The sequence below is a fragment of the Tachypleus tridentatus genome, chromosome 1 (genome assembly GCF_004210375.1).
Source record: "Tachypleus tridentatus isolate NWPU-2018 chromosome 1, ASM421037v1, whole genome shotgun sequence".
NCBI classification, from domain to species: domain Eukaryota; kingdom Metazoa; phylum Arthropoda; class Merostomata; order Xiphosura; family Limulidae; genus Tachypleus; species Tachypleus tridentatus.
The window spans coordinates 85,655,708-85,680,182 of record NC_134825.1 but is presented as its reverse complement, the minus strand read 5'-3'; the positions used below and the strand labels follow the sequence as shown (position 1 = coordinate 85,680,182).

The 24,475-nt window shown below is 34.6% G+C and overlaps 1 protein-coding gene across 6 annotated transcripts in view; it reads left to right on the top strand.

The window, feature by feature from the left end:
- Positions 1-3,142: 3,142 nt before the first annotated feature.
- The window catches only part of LOC143254319 (calpain-B-like), a 77,050-nt gene continuing 55,717 nt past the window's right edge, over positions 3,143-24,475 (top strand). For 2 of the 6 annotated variants that reach the window (XM_076509309.1, XM_076509299.1), the window contains exon 1: positions 3,143-3,743. In XM_076509309.1, the coding sequence (XP_076365424.1) occupies positions 3,399-3,743 (345 nt within the window). In that variant the 5' untranslated portion in view covers positions 3,143-3,398. Of the gene's footprint in view, positions 3,744-13,112; positions 13,267-15,085; positions 15,221-23,456; positions 23,891-24,475 lie in introns of those variants that run through there. The other 4 variants (XM_076509317.1, XM_076509335.1, XM_076509355.1 and 1 more) reach the window with 4 other exon arrangements.

The window sequence follows — 24,475 nt, the reverse complement described above, 5'->3', positions numbered from 1 at the left end:
ATTAGCGATGTCTATAAGTACTTAGATTACACTGATTGCCAGTGAATAGCCCTTGTCCATCGGTGGGACAACGATAAGTTCACAGAATTACAATCTAAAATCCGTGGTTTTCTTACATGTTAGAATTTCTATTATACTTGTGGTCTTGCAACATACCAAATACGATAAATAAAACTATCCCAAGTCGCCCATTTCCTCAAGTTTACTAGAGTCACTACCAGTGGCGGCGCCAAGGGGGAAGGGCTTGGGGGCTTGTGCTCCCCAAAATGAGCCAAGTCCCCCAATATTGTTACCTACATATATTCATAAAATATGGAAAACACAATCGTCGTTGTTGCTTAACAATTAACATAAAAGAGACATAGATCTGTAGAACTCAACGTCTTCATTAAGACGGAAGTATGTGTCATGCGTCCCATAGCAACGTACTGAATGCACTGAAATTCATGTGCTGAATCACCGCTCCCTGTGTAATGCCATTCTATCTTGAGCTTTGACGACGATTAGACAACCACGTTGATTTCAAGTTACAACAGATCATCAGGGATTTTACTTGATAAACCAAAGTTTTCACAGGTATTTACCCATTAATTTCATTTATCTTTTATTGAAAAGTAAAACATATAGCATGAATGTATAAGTGTATTGTGCATAGGTCGAAACTATGAAGCATTTAGCCGGTATTGTGTTCTCTGTGAGATCATTTTGCATTGTGTATCAGCCATCCAAAATTGTACTGATGATTGTGGCATACACTTAAAATTGTAACTTACAATTCAATTAATGTTATACTTATGATTAGATAATAACCTTACATGTTAACTGACCAAATAATATTTATAAACAATTCTAGAATGAATTTTGAAATTGTCATTGGGCTATTTAGAAGTGCCTAATTTAATGTAATGTAATAATTACATTATTGTAACAGGTGCTTGTCACACTTATGATAATAAGAACAATATCACAATCACAGTTTAGCCTGTATGAATAATGTGAACTTATGAAGAAACCAGCCTTTCTGTGAAGGTCAACTACAATTTAGACATTTTGTTTTGGTGCTACCATGACCATTCAATATCCACGCCGCGGGTTTGCTTTGTTTGAGCGCACGATTCCCGCCTCGAACGCCTTAAGCGTATGATCACCGAGCCGCTGACCATGGTTTACGCTCTGCGTACGGCTAACGATCAGCTCAGCCCGATCGAGATCCAGATGCCACCCGCACGCCACACCCCCCGCTCACTCTCATTAGCTGCCCACAGTTTTACAACATGCCCTATCAAAGCTGTGTTTGTGTTTCCTAATTAGCCTTGTATTTTTACATTATCACTATCCTCTAATTAAGTACTTGTACTATATGGTTAAAGATAAACACTTTCTCTAACAGTATTTCACGGATATGTTCTGGATTTTCATGTGCTATTAATATAATTTAGTGATTTCAATGCCTCAGAGCAGTTGTTCGTAATATTGAACTATGTTTAGTTCTTATTTGTTCCTTATTCATGAAATGACCCAATAGTATGTATATCTTTTTCCTTAGATTTCGATGTTTAAAATTAATACCCTTTGTAAGCCCTAATGCCAATATAAGGAGAGAAATTCCCATTCGTTTCCAACTAACACAACTTGGAAATAAGAAGTGGTACTAGCAATCAGCCCCTCCACACTTTACCTCAGCCCCCCAACGAAAATATCCTGGTGCCGCTACTGGTCACTACTACCTTAAGCTAAGAAGAGGTAATCTAATACAATTAGTGTCGTACGTTTATGTACATTGTAAACCCGGAAATATCTGTATGGAATATTTTAACATCTTTAATAAGTAAATAATTTGCTTCAGGAGAGGTGTATTCATAAGGTAGTTAATCAAGTGTCATTGTTAAATACTTTTGAGTTTCTACATACGAACTTTTTCCGTAATCATTTTACTTTAGTTTCTTTGTGAAATGTTAATTTTTTTTTAGAAATCTTTATATAATAATATTGAAGATACAAATACGATCTTTCATCTTGTATTCCTTTATAGTCTGATATGACTTGATGGTTAGGATGTTCGATTTGTAATCTGACGGTCGTGGAATTGAATCCAGTTTACCGAACATGCTTGCTCTTTCAACCGTGGTCTAGTTGCTTTGCGCCATGAAACAACAAACCAATCAACCAACTTTCAACCGTAAGAACATTAAATTATGACAGTCAAGAGCTGGTGGTGGTAGGTGTTGACTAGCTACCTAATATATCAGTTCAAAATAAGGAGTGATTCACGCATATAGCCCTCGAGCAGCTTTGATTGAAATTCAGCAAACATCGTGTACTCACATATTAAATAATGTTCACACAACCGTGTTGCATCATGTCTCATGTGATTCAGCACAACTATGTCATAACTCATACCTAGTATTTATTGCATTTTAGAACTTAAACAAAGTGGTTTCAACAACTGAAAAACTCATATCTACCCTTATTAAATTACGTCTGCTTGACCTGTCTAAAACTTTCAATTAATTCATCGATGGATATTAATTTCCGTGAGGTCAGTAACACAAATTTAATTTAGTTTAAAAAGGACAGAGCATGATCTTTGTGGTTAGTGTACTTGTATTGTGCATTCAGGAATTCGTGGTTGTGGTGTTAGGGCCTCTACAAGTACTATGGCACCGTGATTGCGTTATAAGAGTGAGATTCCAATATACCATCAAACAAGAGCTGGGTGGGTGCTGTCGTCTGGCTATTTTCGATGTAATCTATCAGTTTCACATTAGGGACGACTATTTAGAGCTAGTCCTTTTGGGACTTTGCAAAAAATTTTTAATAAAACTAATTCCTTAAATTCATCAAATATTGGGTGAACAAAGAAAACTTAAAACAAGCTTAAATAAGCTTGTATACTTTTATTATCAAAATCACTCATGTTTTTATTACTAATTGTATTTTGTACTATAAATTCTTTAACTAAATCTTGCACTTTGAATTGGTAGTCTCGTATTGTTCAAGTTAAAGGAGATAATGATTTGTCTTGACAGTTTTAACTTTATTTATCACATAAGTAGGAGCTATTTATTTAAACCATGTCTATCTTTAGCTTCTGAAACGAGCATGTTCTTGGCAGTGTTCGTTATAGTGGTTGGTTCATAGGGTTATATCACCTTTGAAAATGTCTTTTCTTTTTACATTCTATTTGTAAAACTTCAGTCTTGGTTGTCACTAAGAGGCTGAACGCTGATCAAGTTGGAACTAAATGTTATCGTTTGGATTCTCTCATTGTCCATTCGAAAATTGCAGCGTTTCTGGTACAGTTTAAAGTATCTAGTTAAACTCAACTTTGTACTGAGGGCAAGCAGCAAGTTAAAAACAAGCTTTCAAATTCAACACTAAAACTTTCAGAGCTCACTATGTCTTCGGAAGAAATAACCGAGAGTTGTGATAAGAACGAACAACGTGAGTTGTTTGCACGAAATAAACTGAGCATTTATGATCCACAGTACTGGGCTACTAAGCATAGTTCTGAAGAATCGGGAGTTTCTGAATGGATTCCTCGAATGCCTCCTGTGAGTAGGGTTAGCGCTTACAATACTGGGATATTTTCCACACAGTTTAGCCGTAAAGAAAGATGGTGGAAACAGTTTGTTGAAGGTAGTGAGCGTCAAGATAAAGGTACATTCCAGTCTATCTGCAGAACCTTGAAAGGCCAAATCGCAAATACAGAAACATTGAGCTACTTTAGGAGTTATTTTACGGTAAGAATTTTACAATGACTATTTTACGGGGAGGACAAAAAAGTGTCCCACCCCGAAAATATTATTAATTTATTATATATTTTATTACATAATAAAAATATGTAAAGCTATATATTTTTAGAATACACTTGTCGAGATCTGTTCAAATATGATCTCAAATCCCAATTTTAACACTGGGTTTCGTAAATACTTGAACTTTTCATTATTTTAGCTACATTTTCTCATAAAAAGTGTTGTATACCTGCTGTAATTTCTTACAAGTTAATTTTTTCGAGGGGATCACTTTTTATCCACGCCCTATAATTTAGAAAATAAAGAATTTTCTGGATAGAATTTTTAAAAACTGAGTCATTCTCAAATGATTATAGGTTCTATTCTGGTGTCGTAATTCTTTTATCAATGTTACAACAGTTGGAAGAGCTATGTTAATGCTTTACAGAACTATAGTGTTCTTTATTTTAGTTATTACATTTATTAACTGATAAAAGGAAAATATTACGTCATAACTATCGTACTCCATCCTTAAAAACTGAGTGTCTACAGCTGTGGTGGGCGCAATATAGATAGACTCTTGTGTAGCTTTGTGCTTAATAACAAATTAATAAAAGTAGTTACAAATAACTCCATTTTAAAATGTGATAACATTGATCTACACTTGTCTTAACGAAGACTAGAATTTAGACTTTGATTATATGGTTGAACTCTTGTTATTTGTCATATACAAATTATACACATTAGTCTTGGATCCTGATATGCTGTGGTAAGGTAATTAGCAAGGCTGTGTTCGAAGAGTCTTTTACTAGCCAGGAATTCAAAGCTGGTTCGTCACTTGTATTCTCCAGTGGCTTAGCGCTATGTCTGCGGACTTACAACGCCAGCAACGGGCGTTCGATATCTGCAGCGAACAGGCACAGATAACCCTTTGTGTTGCTTTGTGCTTAATTATAATGAAATAGCATGATCAGATGGTATTCAATTAACATAATCTTTTTATTTTCTAAACAGAAACGTTTGAATAGTAACCACACATTTGACAAAACGCACTAAATATTGAATGTATAAGACATGGGAGAAGTGTTATTGTAAAATAAATATGAAACACTGAGAGGAACCAGAGTTACGACGGTCAAATCATATAAACCAGTGGTTCTGTATGTGATATGGATAGTATTGTTGACACCCATATACTATGTCAGCCAGAACGATTATTCCTCTTTTAATATGCAGTTTGAAATAATCTTGGGTCAAAGGTTGAAAACGATCAGTATCTGTCACACAGTAGAAGAGTTAAATCGCCAAATTGAAGCAAAAATGTACTTGTATAACTGATACTTGAAACAATGGGTACATAATTACAGAACTGAGGAAAAATAAGACAATTATATGTTTTACAAATATATCATTTATTACGATCATAGTTTCGTTAGTAAAGTCTGTACCTGACGATGCTTTTACTGACGAATCCATGATGTATTTGTGAAACGTGCAATTGTCTTGTTTTTCCTCACTTCTGCAAAGGTGTATTTCTTCTTCTTTTTCTGTCATGTTTTTCAAAACACATACAGTGGAGTTAAATTATCACATTTACATACACAACGTGGAACTTTCTATGATATTTCATTTATAAAGAACAAACAAAGAAAATTATACCTCAATGACAAAATAAGCCAGGAGATGGGTAGCTCTCTATAATGCATTGTGACTTAAACTACGAGGCTACAGTTGCAAACAAGATACATGTTTCTAAACGTGGATCCTAACAGCTGCCTCATGTGACTTTGTTTGGAGAGAAAGCCGAAAATTATTCTTTCCCGAAAAATTGAGCAGTAGCAGCTACGCACACCAAATATATTCTGTCTACAACAACAGCTAAAACCAGTAATACTGAGAGGACCGTTCAGACAGTGTTGCAAGTACTGTGCTAAAGAGAAAAAAACGACAGTAATGTTAGTAATAAAAACATTGTGAATGTGAAAAAACGACAAATTATAAAAATAGCCCAATCAAAAAAAAAGTGCAGATATCAGACACACACAAGCTAAGTTAGAAGAAACACATGAGGCAACATTGTTATGTACTATTACTACACTAGAGTAGGGTGGGCCGGAAAAAAAACAAAAACGGCTGCCGCATTCAATTTACTACACTATGATAATTATAAATAACTACTGGAGTTGAGTTATAAACTTATTTGAGTCTCTAACTGCCATTATCGAGTGATTCACAGATTGTGAGACTCCCAGTATTACTGAAAAGTTTTGAATAAAGTGAAGAACTGGGAACTAGCTACAGAACCAAAGTTTTCATCTTTTTTTTTTTTCTTCCCCACGCTAGTAAAAAAAGAGTAAAGTTTTCGCGATGGCTTTAGTACGAAATAATATAATTTTAAAAGCACCTGGGAACAAACTATCACAAAGTACAATAGTGCTTAGTATAAGCTTTAAAAAAATCATACTTCTATTGTAAACAATGTTATCATTACTCCGTGAAGTATTTCCTTAAAAAGCTTAAGTACAGGATGAAACAAAAATCACCACCCAATAATAGATGAACATCAAATATTTAGTCCTTTGTACACCATACAATGGGCGTCTTTAGGGAGCTATCTCTTATATAACATACGAAGTGAAGGAGTAACTATAATCATTTCACATAATATTACATTTTATTACATACATTCATAGAATATACTAACTTTTAGTTAAGTAAAAACATGTCACAAAACTAGTAATGAAAACATTTCGTAAATGTAAAATGAAATCATTTAATAAATAGCCACATCTTTTCAATAATAACTTTTACTTACAACTAAATGCTCATTTCCTATTAGTTGCATGGATTCAGGTTTGAATAAAAGTATTTAAAATTAATAGTGCTGTACAGTCTTACAGTGGCTAATAACCATAAGTTTCTAAAATTGACATAGTTTTAATTCGGCCTGGCATGACCACGTGGGTTAAGGCATTTGATTCCTAATCCGAGGGTCGCGAATTCGAATCCCGGTCGCACCAAACATATTCGCCCCACAATTAATCCCACTATTTGTTGGTAAAAGACTAGCTCAAACGTTGACGGTGGATGGTGATAACTAGCTGCCTTCCCTCTGGTCTTACACTGCTAAATTAGGGACGGCTAGCGCGGATAACCCTCGAGTAACTTTGTGCGAAAAACAGACGAATAGTACTAACTGACTACTTACGTTGGGACTTTTATATGGTTTTGTGTATTCATTCATACTTTGTTTCTGTACCATTTGGCATTGCCATCGTTACAACGTACTTAATTTTTGCAGTTGTTTTATTATTACTTGTTTATTATTATTATGATGAGGCAATCTTGTAATCCATCATTATTATTATATTATTACTAATAATAATAACAAAAGTAATGGCTAGCTTCCAGCAAACACAACCTCTTTGGAGTGGTTCAGGATTAAGTCTGTAGTATTCTCAATCTAGAACTCAGGTTTCCACGCCGTGGAGGGTGTAACATAAATAGTTCTTTGTGCAGCTTAGTGTTTAACAATAAAGAAACATGCATACATTAAAATGTTGACAATACAGCTTAAAACGTTTTCTTCACAACTTACGTCTTGTACAGTATTTTAACATTTTCTTGAATAGATCGTGTTAATAATTTTGTAAAGTTATCCATAAAAATGTTCTTATAATTCTTTATTATATAAAACTGAAATATTTTGCTTTTATGAGTTACGTTTTTTGAAATATTATAACATGCTATTAATATTTACTGAAGTATAAAGTGTTTATTGGTTTGTTTGTTGAATTTCGCGGAAACCTATCAGAAAGCTACCTGAGCTAGCCATCCCTAGTTTTGAAGTGAGAGAAGGCAGCGAGTCAACAACACCTACTGTCAACTTTTGAATTACAACTAATAATAATGACCCCAAGGGTGAAACAGCGAGCGGAATCTGAACTCGTGACCTGTAGATTGTGAGTCAGGTATTCTTATCACCAAATACTTTTGATACAGTTTCTTCAGTTTATTTCTGCTTCTATGTACCCTGGTCGTATTTTGAGTGACTGAATGACGTTTTACATTTAATATTTTATTTTTGTGTTTATTATTTATTTTGTTTATCTGCTGCAAACACAATGGGCTAATTGTGCTCTGCCCTCCATGAATATTGAAACCTTATATTTATTGTTATAAGCTTTCAGACCTTTCCTGCGAGGCCCGGGAGACTTTGGCTATGTAAAATTAAAGAGCATTTATATATATATATATCATGTTGTCCTATAATGTCTATTATTCAAAATACATTAAGGCTGGAAAGTTATATTAAATAATAAAGATTGATTAAGTTCCAATTATAAGAGTTTTGAAAATACATTGTTTGAAAGATCAATGCATTTTTTTCTTACGGAACGCGACCCTAGATGGATGGGTATTTATTTTATTCAGTGTAGTGCTTTAACTCCATCTAGTGCATCAGACACGCGCATAACAAAACTGTTCCATGACAATAGTTTATGTTTTGCCCGAAATAGAAATGGACCCCTCCCCCAAATTACTTCAAAGTTTTGCTAAAAGGATTCTGATGTTAGTTTTTACAAATCAGTAACCGCCTACTGAATTCTTTCTCTAACTATGTACCTCGCTGGTACAGCTGTACGTGTAGACAATATTTACAATACTAAAATCAAGAGTTCGATTCCTCTCTGTGGATTCAGTAAATAGCTCGACGTGGTTTTGCTGTAAGAAAACACACACACACACGCACACTCCTATAACTGTAACAGTTCTTGTGTGTGCTGAGTATTACTATTAAAAACAGTTTTAGTGTTAACACTATTTTCCCTATTCTAAGAGGGGTTACTTCAGTGAAAATAAAATAAAACTTGTTTGAAATTTATAATGAAAACCTTAATATGAAGGAAAAATGAAAATTTATTGAAAACTGTAAAATTACAGAAAGAAACAAAGGGTATTAAGAACAAATCAATAACAGGAAGACAGAATTAAAAACACGAGGAAACAGATAGAAAATCAATAGAAGACGAAGAAAAAATCAAAGAAGATAAAGAGGTAAAATATGGAAATTTAAGAGAAGAGTTAAAAGAAAAAAAATTATTTAAGGAGAATTATGTACAAAAATTAAGGTGGTGGAAAATAAGATTTATAAAGATCATTTTATAAATCATTTATAAAGTTGGACAGAAGAATTACAAAGACAGAATTGAAGAAATACAAATATGCAACAACACAGTTAAAAGCAAAGTAAAACGATGACATTTGTAATGTACAGAAAAACTACAACAAAGAAAATGTAGTGCAAAAGAATTATAACAACAAGATATTTGAGGTAGAAAACAGCGTCAATGCACCTACCAAAATATTCCAACCTAAAACGTCATTTACCATAAGATATGAGGTAGAAGGTCTTATTTGGTTTACAACTGTTACCACTAATGCTGTACCATTTGTGACTGCCATATCCAATTCGACAGTTTAACACTCAATACGAACAAAATTGTCCAAGCAAAAAACTCTAATGAACTGTAATGGAAAAGTGCCATTAAATCCATATTAAATTTAGTTCAAAATTATTTCCACGGTGAATGAGTGGAGTAGTAAACATCAAGTTATTGTTCTTTCAGCCCATTTAAAAGAACCAGCTTTAACAACATTAAGTAATATTACACATGAGAACTTTATAAAATTATCAAACATTGCCAGTTAACATCAGAAGGAAGGTCAAAAGCATAGTTCTGGAGCAAGGCCTAGAGCAAAGGAAAGATCTTAACCAATCTTGCGGAAGGTATATAAAGGGTTGCCCAGTTATTATATCCAGATGATCGACGTGAAATGATGGATTGTTGATACATGACCAATTTCTAGATGCCATAGCAAATAAGGATATGAAAATGGAGCCGAGTTAGATAAATTGGAACTTGAATATGTTAAAATCGTAGCTAAACCACTAATGGCATCATTTAAGGTTGTAGGATTATCAGCTCATATAGTTTTGAAGTATCAACTCTCTTCTAATAATAGTTTCGAAAAGTTGAAAGAAGGAGATGACTATTTACTTAGAACGAAAAATAAACTAAAAGACAACAGGTATTTCTACTGTATTTTGAAAGAACATACTGCAAGAAACTGTAGGCAAAAGTTTATTCCAAATAACAACTCCTTCCAAAGGATGTCAGTGAAAACTAATTGTTATAATTGTGGGAAATATGGCCAATATGGTAGAGAGTGTGAGGAATCTACAACTGATAATACATCAAGGATCCTAAGGATGAATGTTCGAGTCCAGTCAGACTCGAAAACGCTAGAAAGAGTAAAAGCATGCTTCTTTTGTGTTGGATGCTAAGAACCTGACAATAACTGATGTAAATCATAAGAACTATGTTATGAGTGAAAAGTTGAGGGAGTTACCTCAGATGTGGTTGGTTCTCTGCTACAGAGTAGCAACGGGAATAAATACATCATGGTTGTGATGGACTGTTTTAACAAATGTCAAGAAGCATATGCTGTTTCTAACGGAAACGTAAAAACTCTAGCAAAGAACTTGTAAATGAATTTGATTTAAAATTTGGGATTACTTTAGAAATTCAGTGAAATCAGGGTTGAAACTTTTAGCCAGTAATGTTTTCAGAAACGTGCAAGATCCTTGGAATCAAAATGATTGGGACAATAGCCCTTCATCAGTTTCCCAATACCATGATGGAAAGATACAACCACACACTTTCACATAATTAGTGGTTTATTTGAATGAATATCATAAAATGTGAAACCCAGATCTTTCACTGCTACTTGTGGTAACGACAGTGCATAAAGCTACAGATGATATACCATGATTACTGTTGTTTAAGAGAGCACTTAATTAAAGTGCCATGGGATCTTCTGAATTTACATCTGGAGACTTGTCATTTAGCAGAATCTAACAAACAGCATGCAGAAATACTAGAAACACCAGTAATGCCATACATGACTTTACATATATTGTACTAAAAGAATATCAACATTGTGGTTTACTAAATCCAATAGGACAGATGGTCCAAGCCAAAGATCTTCCTCCATGATCATCATTGAAGGAACTGCCAACTGAGTAATTTGATAAAATAATTTGCCAACGGAAATTCAACATGCTTAAAATTTCAGTGTTTTTTTTTTTTACGAGTTCACCTTCGAGTTTTACCAAGGATGAAGATGCCAGAGGATTCACTCAATCACTTGCCTAGAGAGAACTTCCCCACTTACAGGGAAACAATGAAGGGTAAGAGGTCATCTCATCTGCATACCATTACCCTCAAAAAAGAAAAACAAGAAACAAGACATAATGAATGGACATCTCAGTGTGCTGTTTTATTTGTGTATTAAGGTTGTTCAAAGAACTTCACAATTCTGGAAGGGGTAATGTTGTAAGCTATATTTTTTATTCAAATTTAAATGTTTGTTTTCCAATGGGCGCATTATGTCATCTAGAAATTTCATGAAACTTAAGAATCTCCTAGTTTTGTGTATTTAATACAAAATGAGTAATGGTGTACAAAGTTCTGTGTAAGCTAGTAAAATATTTAAAGAATCAGTAAGGTATTTTGTTCGGTGTTGGCACTGGGTTAGAGAGTGACAAGTTAAGAAATTCTGCAAGTAAATTTATTTATGAACTATGTGTATGTACCATTATATTCAAAATTTCTGTTGAAACATTGTTTGTGAAGTTAGGTCAGTGGACGTAACATGTAAGGTAATAAACGTGTTTAAAAATAAATTAATTCGTTATAGTTACTTGGAATGAGCCTGGCATTGTTTTTATCAAATAATCCAAAAGAAACCCCGTCCCAATTATAAATCATGTTACAACAGAGTTAATGAATTTTATTAGATCATAGGTATACGAACACAATAAAGAGAAAATTGCAGTTATTGGATACTGATTGAGTTCTAGATTCGGTCACGTTGATAATAAAGTGAATAAAGTAGCGTTAGTCTTGTAGATTTTTATATGCAAGTTTAACGTATGTTTAGCATCCCAGGTTTGCAGGATTTAACTTGAAGCGACCTCATTTAATGGTAGAAATATATATATATATTAAGTCAACATTAAAAAAGTGGATAACCGATATTGATGAACCTGTAAATCTAATTGTAGCGTTTACATGAAGTTAAGATAAAATATTATTAGCATTTGAAAGACTCGACATAGCCAGGTGGTTAAGGCAGGTTCGAATCCCCATCACACCAAACATGCTCGCCCTTTCAGCTGTGGGGGCGTTGTAATGTAACGGTCAATTCCACTATTCATTGGTAAAAAAGTAGACCAAGAGTTAGCGGTGGGCGGTGATGACTAACTGCCTGCCTTGTAGTCTTACACTGCTAAATAAGGAGAACGGCTAGTGCAGATAGTCCTCGTGTGGCTTTGCGCGAAATTCAAACAGACAAGCATTTGAAATTTAGAATAACTCGACTGAGTCTTTAGAATTTAAAATAATATCATATAAATATTTAAAATTAAATTGCTGAAAATAATAAATAACCCTATATTAATTCATGTGATTTGTTTGTTTGTCCGCGAACTTCTAGCAAGACGAAACTTGACAGGCTACGTGCAGAGAGCTAAAACATACCTGAATGGTCACACAAGAATGGTGGAGTCTAGAACGTGGTTTCAGGGTCGCACTGCTCTGGTACCACAGGTTCTAACAGCCGTTATTATTGTTTCGGGTACAGAAGCAGTTGAGGGTAATAGAGGATCTTAAATGTTATAATAGGTGGGTTTGGTTTGTTTTGAATTTCGCGCAAAGCTAAACGAGGGCTATCTTCGCTAGCCGTCTCTAATTTAGCAGTGTAAGACTAGAGGGAAGGAAGCTAGTCATCACCATCCACTGCCAACTCTTGGGCTACTCTTTTACCAACGAATAGTGGTATTGACCGTAACATCATAAAGCCCCCACGGCTGAAAAGGCGAACATGTTTGGTGCGACGGGAACGTTTAAAGTAAATTAAATAGAATTAAACTACTTTAAATGTTTAATAACCATTATTTAATTTTCATAAGTACACATGAGAAAGAGATACTGTATGTTATAACAATGTTTGGCATCCTTGAAAGTTTCTTACAACAACATAGCGGAAAATATGAACGCAGCTGTCAGATAACGCTTCAGGGCTACGGCAACTGGATCAACTGGCTGAAACCAAGTGTTCAGGTGCACAAGCACATGGCTCGAAATGTACTACGTCATCACGAATCATACCTGGTTTTCTTGCTTATACCAAGCAAGATATATGTTTTGTTCAAGGAAACACTGTTTTTATGGACACATGTATTGTTTATTTTCTGGGTTATTTTGTGCAATATACCTGCAGAAAGCAGTTTATACTAGACATATTTTGCAACAGCTCTTCTCATATCAATTAAAAGTGCCACGTTTCTACACATAATGACGACAGCGATAACAAACAGTCTCTGTCTCTAACTCTTGATATTATATTTCCCATAATGGCTTGGTACTACACTAGAAGAACCTATCGTCATTTTTCTATTTATCGGGTAAGTTATTTATTGTCCCAAAATAATCCCAATAATTTTACTGTTTCAGTTTGTTGAAATTTAGGTAGCGAGATTTACGTGAGCTAAAACTTCGATATTATAATTCCTAAACAGTAAATCTAAGCTTGTAGCATCAGTACATAGAATGAAATGAATTTTTAGTTTGAACAACAACATATATATACGTGTGTTACCATGTACATTAAACTGAGTTTTGCCATATACACTGAGTTGGGGTTTTGATATATACACTGCAGTTGGTTTTGACATTGACTGTTATATGAATCCAATCAAATTTAGTAAGACTGTGTATATAAGGCTTTGAGAAATTGAGGATATTACCTGTAAATTTCACCTAATGTCATTAAAATAATGTCACTGATATAAATGTGTAACACACTATAAATTTATCACGTCATCAGGAACGTTTGAAGTAACTAGTTATATCACAGATAAATATGGTTAATTTAAAACAATTTTGCTTAAACATTTTATCAGGGAAACCAGGCATTGTGTTTACTAAGCAATTTAAGAGATAACCAAATATTTTGGTAGTGTTAGTGAAAATTTAGGCATGACTGCCATAATATAGATATGTTATCACAAACGCCCGATAATGTGTAACAGTTGAAAAAGGTCAAGTAAGGAATGTTTCCGTAAATAGAGTTAGCTCCCTCTGTTGGTTAAAATATGAAATAAGTGTAGAGCAATAGAGTAATTTGTGTTTCGGTCCGCCGTGCCCTTCTGCGGGTCACAAGTTCGAAATTCCATCCGACCAAACAAGCTATTCTTTTCAACAGTGGGCGTACTATAATGTGACGGTCATTCTAACTATTGGTTGATAAAAGAGTAGCCCAAACAATGGTGGTGGATGGTGATTATTAGCTGCCTTCCCTCTAGTATTTCACTGCTAAGTTAGGGTTTGTTTTAGAAGTAAGCACAAAGCTACACAATGGGCTATCTGTGCTCTGCCCACCACAGGTATAGAAACCAGATTTTTAACGTTCTAAGTCCGCAGACATACCGGTGAGCCACTGGGGGTCGTTTTCCAGAAGAAAAATTACAATATTCAAACAAAAGTATGCACCAGAAAGATGATTTGAAACATCTGGTTAATTAAAATTTAGTTTTTCTCGAGTATTCCCCTATCTATTACCAGATTTTAGCGTTCTAAAATATCATTATATTAAAATTAACGAAATTTCAAAGTGACTAGGCCTAACTAATATATATATTTGCCTTTGTTTATATGGAGGAGTTACCTTTATATATTTGCCTTTGTTTATATGGAGGAGTTACCTTTCTCTTTTTCTCTCTCTCTGTATATATATATATATATATACATGGCTGAAGTGATGCATCATTACTTGTATTGTTTCTACGCCCTACCATTAAGTAACAGATGTTTGTGATTTGAAGACATATAAGTATACTGATTAATAACATCAACCAATATTAATCAGTCAGCTTTGAAATATGTATACATAGACCTAACTCACGCGATTTATCAATATTTACCTTTCTCTTCTTTTCAATCCAAGTAGGTTCTTACATTCATGTGATTATATGCATGTGCTGTGTATCTTTAGGTGTAGTTTTGATATGTTTCTTTATTGCTGTACACGGCACAGGTTCAGAGACAAGCACTAATATTGCTACCAGTTCTTCCCGTATCTCTCTCTTTTTATCAGAACATGACTCTCTATAAATTGTTGATGGTTTTCTTTTTTCACTAGAAGTCTCTTGAAAATACTGGAAGTTTTATTTATTTTAATACTGAACTTTCCCAATGGGAACGCTTTATGTTCGGATACTATTATATTGGTGTACAGTTTCATTTCCTGTATATAATAACGGAAGGATATTTATTTAGGCTACGATTTGTAAGGATCATACAAGTACTGCATGGTGTTACTCATTAGAGAGAGAGAGGGGTCCAATGTTTGGCAAAACGGTAAGTTTGAAAGCTTATAGCGCTAAATTCGCAGTTCGATCTCTGCAGCGGGCACAGTGTTGATAAATCATTGTACAACTTTCCACTAAATAAACATAACAATCTTGAGATGGGAAGGAGGAGATATCTCTTGGAATTTGGTGGTGTAACTTAGAGGTTTTCACTGAGCAGATAACAATGATATTAATACACTATGTTACATTAACTGACTTATTGGTAAACATTCGGTGTAAATTATCCATGTTTTAGCTTCTAAAGAGATACATTTCGCAAAGTTATACCAACACCAATAAACATTGTAATCCAATGAACCAACGGTGAAAACAAACAGAAAGCGATTTTAAGTTAAATCTTTTTTCCGCTTCCTTTCGTCACTCTCTCTTCTGAGAAAGTAGCGTTTCCTCAAATAATTTAGCGCTTTCCACATCAAAATGCTCTAAGGTGATTTACAATCTGGCTATGAACATGGATTTAATATGATTAATTTTACATTAAAAAAAACTAAAAGCTAAGAAAACATTATTACTAGATGTAACTGCAAATTTGGACAACTTGGAAATCACTCTGAATGAAAAGGTTGCAAACATTTACCAATTTTGTTTACCTAGGAAACGAAACTGTGAATGGTAGACAGATTAAAAGAGAACTGTGGAAGTAGGTGCTGAAAAACAAAACAAAAGTTTCTGCGAATGTGTGCACACTTAGCTCAGACAGAAATAGTAGCATCTGTGACGTCTCAAAGACGGTGGGAGAAAAAACAAAACAAAACTGGAATGACTCCAATATCAACCCAGCCGCTAACATCTATCAGTTCTTTTTAGGGCACATGGGAGTCAGTTCTCTCATCAAGCAAGACTTTTCCCAAGAACTAATGGTGATGATATTGGATGAGACTGTATGTATCAAGCTAATTTACGAAGAGGCCTCTTTTCTTTCTATTTTCTATTTCGTTATTTGATACTATATCGCACTGTTTATTCTTTTCTCTATGTATACACTACTTACGCTTCTAAATAAATCAAAGAGAAAAGCTTTCTCAATCATGTAGTGTTTGGTAAACAGAGATTTAAAATAAAGATGAATCAAACTTTGGCCTTCTTCTATTTGGGTACTTCTCAAGGTCGATAGATCTCGAGTTAGAAACCTAGAGAAATTCGAAGATAATCATTGTAAGCAGACTAATAAAGTAAAAAACATTTTAAACTTTTAACAGTTTGTGATATCTTTACTAAAGACCTACAATCGTGTGTTTGTTTACGTATTTCGCGCAAAGCTACACGAGGGCTATCTGCGCTAGCTGTCCCTAATTTAGCAGTGTAAGACTAGAGGGAAGGCAGCTAGTCATCACCACCCACCGCCAACTCTTGGGCTACTCTTTTACCAACGAAAAGTGGGATTGACTGTCACATTATAACGCCCCCACGGCTGAAAGGGCGAGCATGTTTGGTGCGACGGGGATTCGAGCCCGCGAGCCGCAGATTACGAGTCGAACGTCATAACCCACCTGGCCATGCCGAATCGTTTGTATTTCCCATCTACAAAAACACGATTAGCATTCCAAACCCCAACTGCGAACGAATCAGCCTTTACTCGAAGAAATATGCATTCATTTTCATATATCTTGTATGCAAAACTCAACGTAAATGCTATTATTCTATTATGTGTATATATGTATATATATATATATATATATATATACCCATCCACTTTCAGTCGTATACAAGAAATTTTATTTTCCAATTTTTATCGATGCTATTCAGTCATTTTTTCTTATAGAAATAAAATAAAACTAGTTTGATCCTTTCGTCAACGATATACAGTCGTTGTCATTCTCATTTGTTAGATAATTTTCATTTATCATATTCCTTGTCTACGAAATATCAAGTGTTTTTCTATTTTTCATCATCAGCATGTTTTTTTTTTAAAGGGCTTATATTGAGTTCACAAGCATTTGAAAAAAGAACTGCTTTATGGGTAATTAATTACACAAAGTAACTTAGCACAAGTAATATACACCATTGTACAACTGCTACTGAACCCAACCCAAAAGGAACTAAAGTTCCTTTTTTTTTTACCCTTAAGAAAGTAAAGACGTATCCTCGTTCAAAACTATAGACCTAATGCAGCTGCTCCAACAATGGCTCAGCGGTAAATATGAAGGCTTATAACGCTAAAAACCGTGTTTCGATACTAGTGATGGGCACAGCACAGATGGCCCATTGTGTAGCTCTGCACTTAATAGCAAACAAACAACTCATATAGCTGGGATACATAGGCATACTGTCTCACATAGTCATTTTCTGATACTATACAAAACACTAAGTTTGTTAATTATGTGACACAAAAACCTGCCAGTCATTAGCTAACAGCTACAATATCTCTAGAAAACTCTCTGAAATAACAATGTCATAAACAGTTTACATAAACATAAAAAAGTATACCATGCATCCATGATGAATATTCATCAACACACCTATCTCTCTCCATCTACATCTGTTTCTAGCTGTCTTCATTCATCACATGTAAATCTGTTTCTATACGTGATTAGAAATGTAGTCTAAGAAGACAAAGTAAAACACATCTCGTGGCACGCGCGGAACAAAAATCGTTTAGAGCTCGTTGTAAATGTGTATGTGTGGTAATTCCTGTTTTGTTGTCACAACAATGCGAGGGCATGACGTGTACTACCCATAACATTAAGCACTTTATAATTTTTAAATTTTAGTTATTTATATGGGTAAATAAATAAGTTAACATATTATAGTGAAATTGTGTATAATAATAGTGATAAAAAAGGTATTTGGTTAAGTTGTTTTAAAACTTGCACTGTTAAGTTGTTATTACAATAATTTAATATATTTTAGCACCCCCTATACGTATCGATATCATTGTTTATTTTATATTAATATCAAATAACTTATAAGTTTGGAAGTGATCTGCATAATATCACAATATGTAGGTAATTTATTTTTATTCAAAGTATAGCAAGATCAACACATTGTTCAGAATAGATGTACAATATTCACTTTTATCATAATAAACACATGTTTAGTTGCTGCAATACTAAATGCATAATCCAAGCATTTGGAGTAATTTCAAACTATATCTTTTCAAGATGTCAAGGGCCCAGCATGGCCAGGTGGGTTACAGCATTCGACTCGTAATCTGAAGGTCGCGGGTTCGAATCTCGGTCGTACCACACATGTTCGCCCTTTTAGCCGTGGGGGCATTATAATGTGACGGTCAATCCCAATATTCGTTGGTAAAAGAGTAGCCCAAGAGTTGGCGGTAGGTGGTGATGACTAGCTGCCTTCCCTCTAGCCTCACACTACTAAATTACGGACGGCTAGCGCAGATATCCCTCTCGTACCTTTGTGCGAAATTAAAAAAATAAACAAATAACCAAGATGTCAAATATAATAAAAATAGTCAAGATGATCTGTTTTAAATAACCAAAATATTCTATATATCTACTTTTGATAATTTTTGCAGAAGAAAAAAGAAAAGTAGGGAATCCTACATTAACTAATCTACTGATAATTTTCTGAAATGTGATCATTTACTTGAGGCATTTATTTATAAGTATCTTAGGTCAACATTTATTGCTGCTTATCAGACTAAGTAACATGGCAATCGTGACCTTGTGTTAAATCACGATTTAAATGTGAATCCGTGAGATACATCTTCATTGAAATAAGGATGCAAACGAAAAAAGAAATTCGAGCAACATTTAAAGACTAAAACAGTTTTGAAACGTTCTGTTATTCGAATTTCATTAGTTTCTACAAAGTTAAAACAATTTATGACTAATAACTCTAAGAATTGCATAGTTAAGTAACCTGGAGTAAAATTGTGATTTCTCAAACGTTAGATACCAAAACTAAAAAAAGGATCAAAATTTATATCTTTCATACTAAATAGTTAGATTTTACTTTTATAGCCACAAGAACGAATTTTTTTCTTGTAATCCTTACTGAAAAAGCTAGATGGTGAAGAAATTAGTTATGCTTTAACGGATTAACTGATCTGTTTTTAGCTGAGCTGAAGTAACATTTTACTAAGTCCGGCACAGACACAGTGGCTAAATCAAGTGATACACCCCTCTCCAAAAAATTCGTTAACTGCTTCTTTAGTTTCAGATATAAATCTAAATGCAACTCTTAAAGAAAGAGTTAATTTATACATTCAAAGGGTTACCGAAAAATAAAATATTTCTGTTATAAAATATGCATCTATTGGTGCACCTAAATTTTTATCATACTAACACCAGAAGCACTAAAAATATACATCTGGTAAATGAGTAAGGATTCAACGTGGTTGGTATCTTGTGAGTTAAACTCTGGTCGAAGGGCCTGAGGTTTGAGACGCGATGCTTCTTAACACGCTCTACACTTTCAAGTATGGGCGCATTAGAATAGTAACAGTCAATTCCTTTATTCGGTTCAAACATCAGAGAAAGTCTTTATATTAGTGAATGGTACTAGCCGTTTGGCCGTACGAAGCATACGGTGTCATCTAAACTGAAAATTTCAATTCCAATAAACGATTACTAAATTTCTAGTCGTTCATCAAAATTCACACAGCTCCATTATTTTTAATGTATATGTATTTACACAAAAATCTCATAATTATTCACAAAAGAACAAAGCTGATGGTTAGTTGCACTTTATAAAATTGCTATTTTTTGTCTCATCCCTTACTGCCCGTAGAATTGCTTCATCTATTGTCAGTCTCGCTCAATATGATGGCTATGGTTTTGTAATAATGCTTACACCAAAATTTCCAGTATAACAAGTTCCTGCGAAAAGCAACGGAGTTAATGTTAAATCACATATCGTTACAAACTTTTCACTGTACATGAATGTTGGTTTCCAATACCACTATTAAGAATACCAAAGTGGTAAAAATCCACTTGATTTTCTTAGAAAGTATCGACAGCTATGTGATCAAATGGTATTACCGTAATCCCAAATTCTACTGGTATATTTCCCACGAAAACAACTTTTTTTTTCAAGGTGTGACCAGAAACCTTTCAGGTTTCATCAACTTCAAACTTCTCTTTAATAACTTTAAAAATGGTACTAGTATGTTCTTGCTTCGTAACCATAGGCTTTACTTATAAATGAAAGCGCTACTCTATGTTGACTTGAGATGTAGTCTCGGAAACTGTTGCTGGTTTTAAACATTTTGATATTAGTTTTTCTAGTCCTGGAGAACAAAGCAAACCAATTCGAAATGTTAAGTTCTTTAGCTCTAAATCATTCAACAATCTTGTTATACGAATATATTTCTTCCCAAAGTTCGGTAACTTATTATTCTCACAAAAGATTACTTGAGACGTCTTTGGACTGTTGTCTTTTCAGTTACTTGTCGTGAACTAGATCAGCCGTCATGCACCGTTGCATTAGCTATATAATATAGACACTTTCCGACCATAACTTTATCCGTGGTTTTATTTATTCAGCAGTTATGCATCATTGTATTATCATGTGCAAATCTTTGTTATAATGTGTGATTAGAATGTTTTTTTTGTGTGTGCGTAAATATTTGTTTTTAGAAATGTATAGAAGCTAGACATTCATAAATAAATAAGCTCGTTTAATTCTTGAATGATTCTTAAAAACTCCAAGTAAACGTGAACACAGTATGTCAAGGAAACTTAGAGTTAATTCTATGTGGAAAAAAAGTTGTAGAATCACATTATATTAAATTATATGTGCAGTAGTATTATACACTGCTGGCCTAAATCTTAAGGCCAATGAACATAAAGAAAAAATATGCATTTTGCGTTGCTAGACTCAACCACTTATTTGAGTAGAGTTTCGAAAGATGAAACTAAGAAAAGGGAAAATAAAAATAAAAAACGTTTTTAGCATTTAATATGGAAAATGTGAGCACTATGAAATTAGCCTAAATACCAGCTGGTCAAAAGTTTAAGACCATACTGAAACGAAGCGTTAATCGGTAAACACGTAACGAAATTTAGTCATTTGTGTTCAAGCATTAGCGTTGTCAACATCTCCCACTGACATATCCTGTGTTACATTGTGTAAAAACGTGGCAAAGGCTAAAATGTTGACAGAGTTTGAACGTGACAGAATTGTCTAGCTGCAAAAGCAAGGTCTCTCTCAAGGTGCTATCACTGGTGAGATTAGGGAGTAGTAAAACTGCCGCTGCAAATTTCTTAAATGACCCTGAGGGATACGGAATGAGAATTTCAAACGGTCGGCCCAAGAAAATTTCGCCGGCGTTGAGAAGGAGGATTCGACAGGTTGTCCGGCAAGACACCAGCCGATCGTCGAACCAGATTAAGGCCCTTACGGACGCAGAATGCAGCTCAAGAACAATAAGACGGCATCTACGAGAAAAATGTTTTAAAAACCGTAAACGTCTTCAAAGGCCACGCCTCCTTCGACACCACGAAACAGCTCGGTTATATTTTGCTGAGAAGCACCAAACACAGGACGTAGAAAAGTGAAGAAAAAAAATTAATCTGGGAGGTCTAGATGGCTTTCAACGTTACTGGCACGATAAGGATATCCCACCGGAAACATTTTCTACACGACACAGTGAAGAAGGTTCCATCATGATCAGGGGTTCTTTTTCCTTCCATGGAACAATTGAGCTTTAGATTATACAGGGACGTCAAACAGCAGCTGGCTACATTGGCGTGTTGGAGAGAGCATCCTTATTAACTGAAAGCCCTCACTTGTGTGGAAATGACTGGATCTTTCAGCAGGACAACGCTGCAATCCACAATTCCTGCAGGACAAAGGACTTTTTCATGGCGAATAACGTGATTCTTTTGAACCATCCAGCGTGTTTGCCCAAATTGAACCTCATTGAAAATGTTTGGAGGTAGATGGCAAGGGAAGTCTATAGAAATGGACGTCAATTTCAAACAGTTCATGATCTTCGTGAAATCATCTTCAATCGCTTGGAATAACATTCCATCCAGCCTTCTGCAAACACTTATATTGACCATGCCAAAGCGAATGTTTGAAGTTATTCGCAATGACGGCTGTGCAACTCACTACTAAGACCTCTTGTTGGGCATTTCCTACCCTGTTTAGGACTTCTTTTTTGCTAAGGTCTTAAACTTTTGACCAGCTAGTATTTAGGCTAATTTCATAGTGTTCATATTTTCAATATTAAATGCTAAAAAATTTTTTTATTTTCATTTTCTCTTTTCTTATTTTCATCTTTCGAAGCTCCACTCAAATAAGTGGTTGAGTCTAACAACGAAAAATGCATATTTTTTCATTATGTTCATTGGCTTTTAGATTTTGGCCAGTAGTGTATTTCATTTTCTCTATAAAACTGGACCCGGCATGGTCAGGTGGGTTAAGGCGTTCGACTCGTAATCTGCGGGTCGCGGGTTCGAATCCCCATCGCACTAAACAAGCTCGTCCTTTCAGCCATGGGGACGTTATAATGTGACGTTCAATCCCACTGTTCGTTAGTAAAATAGTAGCCCAAGAATTGGCGGTGTGTGGTGATGACTAGCTGTCTTCTCTCTAGTCTTACAGTGGTAATTTAGGGACAGCTAGCGCAGATAGCCCTGGAGTAGCTTTGCGCGAAATTAAAAAAAAAAATCTGTGAGCACGCGAGTATATTGTTAAAGCTCAAAACAACTCAGTATCAAATAATTTCAGAAAAGTGTCTTGAATAAACTATAAAATACATTGAGTTTATAATTTGGAAACAAATAAATCAATATTCGCGTTAGTAGATATAGTAAATTATTTATTTCCACACTTATTTTGGTCTAACGTATTTTTTTATATTAGCTTGTTAACGTAAAGGTTAATAGGGTTTTATTTTACTACATAAAATAATACATACAAGTGCAATACGTTTAGTAATTTCTTGGTTGATGCTGATGATACCTGCTTTAGTTTAGTCGGTTTCACAAAACGTTTTAATAAAGTACCTCCAAAAAAATATGTTCTTAAGTCTAAAACATTTCATTGAAAATCATGTAAACACATATTATGTCACTAGTCTCTTTTGGAGTTTTACAGCAAGAGTTTTGTCCAAAGAAATAAGGTCGGATCATTTTACGTAGAACACCATATACCGGTTTTAATGTTGATTTAAATATTGTCGTGGAGAAAACTAAATTACTCGTAGATGATAATTCAATAACTTGTCTGTGTCGGTGTGTGGGAACCGAATTAGAAGGCCATTCATGAAGGCTTTGAGATAATTCCGTGAAACAAAGTAAGGTGGGAAAAGTGTACTACTTTCTCCTCTGACATTTAATGGCGAGAGGTAATGAAAGAAACCCAACAAAACTTGGAGTTTGGACTTTATAAGCATTTGGATTGAACTGTTTGTAGCACTACGTTTACTACTAAATAACACGGCCGTATCGTCGCACCGAGTAAGTCTATGTGCGGTTCCTCTTCTGCCTTACCCCTACGTCTCTCTTTTTCTTTTCATTTGTCGATGTAGTCCACGCATACGTGAAGAAAAACGTAAAGCTAGACACCGAGTCTTGTGTATGCCTATCACTCGTGAGCACGTGATCTTAACTGCCCCATCTCTGTTGTTTAGGAAGCGGGTTGTATCCGCTGACTTAAGATTCCAAGAAGACCACAGAAAGAAACGCATGACACGTGGCTCGTGGTCAGCATGGTACAGCACTGCAATCAATTGGTCTTTAAGGTCAGTCTTTATTAGAATTAGAAAAGTGGCAGTGCATTATGTAATTATTCCATACTTTGTGTAACTGTAGCGAATGAGTGAGGAAATGTTCTATGAAGGATTTCGTTAGCTGTGGTGAAACAGTGATTTGTAAACATGATATCGTTTCTAGACATTGTAGGTTGTTCCATTGTTTATTCAATATTCCCAAAATTATCTTTCTAAATAACGTCTTAAAGAAAAGACGTACCAGCATCGATAACTTTCTGTGAAATCGTTATTATAAACGAATTATTTCAAAAACCTATAGTCCCTGATTACTCAAAGCTAAGTATGAGGACTTACAATGCTTAAAATCGAGTTTCGACACATGTTGTGATCGCATTGCTGGAAACCCATTGTGTAGCTTTGCGCATAACAACAAACAAGTCAAAACCAAAATATTTCAATACCTAAGAAATCATCTTTTGTCATTCATGTACATGTGTATTTGTAAGGGATCGTCAAGACAAATATCTTGTTTGTAATCGAAGCTCTTGAAAAATTATTGTGTGTAGTTGTCGAAGACCCGTGTTACATGGTAATGTGTAAAAATCTCCCTTGTAA